General features: G+C 43.0%; 1 protein-coding gene across 1 annotated transcript; it reads left to right on the top strand.

The window, feature by feature from the left end:
- Positions 1-1,581: 1,581 nt before the first annotated feature.
- Positions 1,582-2,685, top strand: LOC137838361 (uncharacterized). The gene is made up of 2 exons (XM_068647605.1): positions 1,582-1,880; positions 1,986-2,685. The coding sequence occupies exons 1-2, from the start codon at positions 1,582-1,584 to the stop codon at positions 2,683-2,685; spliced, it is 999 nt and encodes a 332-aa protein (XP_068503706.1).
- The last annotated feature ends 2,745 nt before the right edge of the window (positions 2,686-5,430 follow it).

Raw genomic sequence — 5,430 nt, 5'->3', positions numbered from 1 at the left:
TTGCTTCATCTTTCTGTAATTTCCTAAAAATAACACAAAATTGAGATCAAATGGTTTCATTAATCTCATGATTCAAAAATATATTGCTAAATTCAATCCTTCACAATTTAGGGTTGGGTGATACTGTTAGAAAATTATGTAAATTAATTTTTTAATGTGAATGATGTTTTTTCCATGAATGATGTTTTTTCCAATTTTATGAACCCTCATTTTAAAATTAGGAATATTGTAAAGAAAATAATATCATTTAAGGATAATTATAAGGTTTAATTTATCCCTTTATTTTTGTTGCATTATGAATTTCAAATTAAAATAATGAAATCTTAAGTCTTCCGCAGCATCATAAATCATGAATTCTTGTTTTATTTAAATGCAACATGAAAATATTATGATAAATAAAGTAAGGGCATAAATATATATTTGTATATTTTTTTATGAATGATATTATTTAAGGAATTATTTGTATGATAGATTTGTGTATCGTATGGTCCTCGGGCGTTGACTGGCCTCAGGCGTTGACCGGCCTCGGGCGTTGACCGGGTTAGGGCATTGACCAAAGTCAGCATGATGGGACCCATGGAAAGCATAGCGGGTCAAAGAAGTGTCTCCTTATACCATGGGTAGGGGTGATCGTGGAGGAGGCGGCATAGTAGCAGGCGCCACGGGAGGGGCATAGAGGCCTCGGGCCTCGGCACCTCAAACAGTAATGATAAATAAAAAAAGGTGGCTTTCAAGCCACACCCCTTGTTACCAGGAGGGAGAGACCCAACTCACGAGGGATCCATGCATTAGGTCTATGGACGCGACAATACGCACCACCGTTGGAAAGCCACTAGGACAGAGATGACCCATGGGAGGGTCACGTCCCAGAGGATGATCTGCATGCATGGCACGTGAGGAAGGCAGGGAACTCCCTCGGCAGATGACTCAGAGAATGGGCGCATGAGTTGGCACCCATGCAGTCACCCCCGCGCCAGTCGCACTACGGCAGGGCAGTCTTACACACTGCACGACCCTAAGCCTGGGCGTCAGTGTCGCCAAGACGCACCCACAAAATGCTTAAGTCACAGATAAACAGGAAGGCAATGTTACCAAAGGTATATAAGGTTAACAACAAACATAGTTAAGGTACGTTTTGTTACTTTTACAAAAAACAATTTACGCTTTCGTTAGTGCAAGTTACGCATTTCTGAGAGCGAACAGAGTGAGAAAGAACACACCGTGATCTAAGTGTGAGAGTTTGGTGTTCATTGCCCGAGATACTGACTTGACCGTCGGAGTGCAAACGGCCGCGAGGGCGCCCTTTGTTTCTGTGTTTTCAGGTGTTTCCATTGGAGGAGGAAACATTGGAGCGAAGGGTTCTTGGAAGCGAAGTCAACAGAAACGCACAAAGACGTTAGGTCAATCGGCGGGAACTTTGGCACCCACCGTGAGGCACGATCTAAAACATCTGTCCCAACTGCAAGAAAGCTCAAGAATCACCGAAGAAAGTTCGAGAATCACCGGAAAAAGTTCAAGATTCATCAAGAATGTTCCAAGATTTGTTAAAACAGTTCAAGATTCGCCAAGAAACATCCAAGAATGAGGAATACTAGGCAGACATCTACGGCGTACGTGGGAAGTGAGAGCTTGACCCTGCAGCAAGTGATGGAGATGATGCAGGGCCTTCAGGAGGCGATGGCGGCGTCGAAGGCGGATCAAGAATGCTTTACGCCTCCCAGAGAGTTTCCTATGCCCTTCTCGCAGGCGATCATGGATGCGGTGATACCATCCACGTTCGTAGGGCCGAAAGCTACGTTTATCGGTATGGAAGATCCAGAGGCACATCTCACGGTGTTTCACACGCAGATGATGTTGGTTGGCGGTTCTGGCGCCGTGAGGTGCAAGCTGTTTATGAGCACGTTGGTGGGAGTGGCGATGGACTAGTTCATCAGTCTCCCAGATGGCCACGTGACTTCGTTTGCGCAACTGTCGCAACTGTTCAGGGAGCAGTATATCACGAACCGCGCTCCCCCACCCAATTCTTACGACCTCTTTGACGTAAGACAGTATCAAGGGGAGATGCTGAAGGAGTTCGTGAATCGGTTTGGGGCGCAGGTGGTGAAGGTTGCCACCAAGGATGAGACGATGATGATTCACGCTTTTCGGAAAGGGATTTGTCCGAGCCCATTCAGTGAATCTCTCATCAAGAACCGCCCCAAGACCTTTGCTGAGATTAGGCATCGCGCGGTGGTGCACATCGCAGCAGAGGGTGAAGTGAACGAAAAGCGTACGTGCGTTGTCCCCACGCGCCCACGTGCACCGGCGTGTGCGCAGCCCTTGAGGGTGCATGAAGCTACGACGGACAAGAAGACTCAGGGGAGGATGTCACCCTACGAGTCCAGAAAGCCCAAGGCTAAGGGGCGTGCGAGGGAGAATAAGCCGGTGAGGCACAATTTTGTGGTGGAGCTGAAGGATCTCATCGCAGTGCCCAACATAGCAGAAAGGCTGAATATCCCAGCAAAGACTGACAAGGTGCTGGGACACCACATGCATGCATGGTGCGAGTTCCACCAGGCATTCGAACACCCCATACCCTGCTGCTTGGCGTTGGGGCATCAGTTGGATGAGCTGGTGAAGAGCGGGTTTCTGAATGACTACTTGGCAGAGTCACAAGGGACCGTCGGGGGAAGATCAAGGGCATGAGATGCCAGTACATGAGGAAATCCAAACAATCTCAGGTGGATTCTCAGAAGGTGGGTGTACTTCCTCTCAGCGCAAGAGGTATACACGTTCAATTATGTCGTTAGAAGCACAGGCGGTGGATGACGTGCTCGACGTCGACCTTGCTTTCATGAAGGCTAACCTTCGCGACGTCATTCCACACGATAACGACCTTATGGTGATCTCGGTGGTGACTGCAGGGAGGAAAGTGCACCGGGTGTTAATGGATCAAGGCAGTTCCGCAGATGTAATGTTTTGGTCCACCTTCAACAAGTTGCAGTTGTCTCCTGACCAACTCAGGCCCTACACAGGATGCCTATACGGGTTTGTTGGGGATCAGGTGGAGGTGCGGGGGTACCTGGAGTTGAGGACCACCTTTACGGATGGTTCCACCTCCCGCACAGAGAATATAAGGTACCTGGAGGTTAATGCGCACTCTGCGTATAATGTTCTGTTGGGAATACCAGCCCTGAACAGGTTAAGGGCGGTGGCATCGACACGCCACATGAAGATGAAGTTGACAAACCTAAACGGGAAGGTGATAGTGATCAAGTCTGACAAGTAGTGATGAGAATCAAATAAAGGAGGCTTTTATTAATGGAGGAAGAGGACATCTACCCTCACATTTGAAGTTCTTCCTTCTAGTCTTCTCAAAATTAAAAGAAGACATAAAATAAAGATGAGGCCCAAGCCCAAGCCCAAGAAGGCCAAAGCCCAAAGAGCCCAAGTCCATCCCATGAGGGGCAAGGCCAAGCTTTGAAATACTCTTGTATAGTTTTAGGAGGTGTGGTTATTAAATAAAGGAGTGTGAAAATGTAAAATAAAGTCACATTGTCCATGTGACTTAGGAGAGATGATGGAAGAGGCCCAAGCACAAGCCCACATGCAAGCCCACCAAAGGGTAGATTTGGGTACCTTTTATTTGCTTGCTTAATATTTCTTGGACCTCTTTCTGGTTGTCATAATCTAACTCCTTTTGGTGGTACTGTTTTATTCAATTAAATTGTTTCTTGCTTTTGTTCTTTGACCTCTAATTTGGTGCTAGAATTTATTTCTCCTTTGGTGCTTAATTGAATGGAAACTTGACTTGGGTAAGGTCTAGTCTTTTGATAGGTGCTGGAATTGGAGAATTAAAACCTTCATTCTAAGGGGAAACAAAGCCAAGGCCGAAACAAGCTTTCTTGAAAAACACTACAAACACTTGGAGGGCCAACAAGCAAAGACAACAAGGAAGTGCATTTAGCAAAAAGAGGATCAACAAAGGGAGTTTTTCTTAATTTCCTTGCAACTTAATTTGTGTTAATTACCTCTTAATTACGTTTTAGATGGTGAGTTTGTCTTCAAGGGCTCCAAGTGTCCAAGAAGCCTCACCTAGGGCCGACTAGTATAGAATTCTTAATTAGCAATTGTTAATTGTTTGTAATTGCCTTTTCTTTTGCTTAGTTAGTGACGCTTTGCATGGTTATTTTGTTAAGTTTGTGTTAAACCGACTAGCTTTGTTGATTAGTAGCTTGCATTGTTTTCTTTCATTGAAAATTTGATTTCTCAACTTAATTGTGTTCTAAGTGGTTTACTAAGAGAAAGTTTTGTGTGAAGACATTGAGGGATATTTTTTGGCTAAGGCAAAGGCTTGGTATTTAAGTAGTCCTTTGTGACTCACCTCCCTTACCTGGAAAACTACCTTCTTTGACTTTCCTAAGTTTTCTCAAGGTAAAATACTTGTATACACAAAGCTTTAGCCATGTCTTCTTCTTCTCATTCTACAAAGTCTATTGGAAGTGAATTAAAATCTTTAAAAACTCTTTTGAAAGAAGTTTCACAAACTGTGCAATCAATTGCTTATAGACAATTGGAGAGTGAGACTAAACTTAATGTTTTGACTAAAGCAAAGAATGAGAAGTCTCAATTTTAAAAAAAAAATACATTCTCATGCATCTAGCTCTAAACATCATGATTATCTTGGGGAAGAAAGTCTTAGGAAAAATGAATATCATCAACAATTCCCTAGGAGAGCTAAGAAAGAGAGACAAGAAAACCTAACCAAGCATAACTCTCACACTCAAGCTAGAGAAATTCCATGTTTAGAATACCTTGGCAATGATCAATTAGCATCTCAATGTTTCAATGAAAGATCTATGATCTTAAGGGACAAATATGAGAATAGTAGCCAAGAAAAAGAAGCTAGTGAGAGTGAAGAAAATGTAAAAATAGAAAAGCAAGAGAAAACCCTTGGGAAACAAAAGGCGTGGGAGAAGAGTGTTCCTTCCCACAAGGTCATTCAACAAGAAGGAAAAGTTGAAAATACATTTGAAAATATACCTCTTGTTGAACAACCTAGCCTTACCTTTTGTAAAGGAACACTTGCAAGCCTAGAAAAAAAAGAAGAATCCTTAAAAAAGGCTTGCATAGATAAAAATATAGTAGATTATTTTACATACATGCCAAGATATCACCAAGTGAAGGTCAAGTCATCTATAGGCATCTACAAAGACAATTTTTTATGTGAAGTAGTGCCTAAAGAAACTTGTCATGTCTTATTGAGACAACCTTTGCAAAGAATTGAAATTTCCATGAACAAAGGTTGTATCAACGAGACTACCTTCACACATAAAAGAGAAATTCTTCATGAAGGAGAACTCATGGGTCAAATTAGAGTTGATAAAACTCTAGAGCTTTTAAAAGGAAAATTATTGTCACCCATGAGAAAAGATGTTCAAAGACATTACC

Source organism: Phaseolus vulgaris, chromosome 4 (genome assembly GCF_000499845.2).
Source record: "Phaseolus vulgaris cultivar G19833 chromosome 4, P. vulgaris v2.0, whole genome shotgun sequence".
In the NCBI taxonomy this organism is placed as follows: domain Eukaryota; kingdom Viridiplantae; phylum Streptophyta; class Magnoliopsida; order Fabales; family Fabaceae; genus Phaseolus; species Phaseolus vulgaris.
Note: the sequence above shows the minus strand (reverse complement) of the source record. Positions and strands in the feature narration are given on the sequence as shown.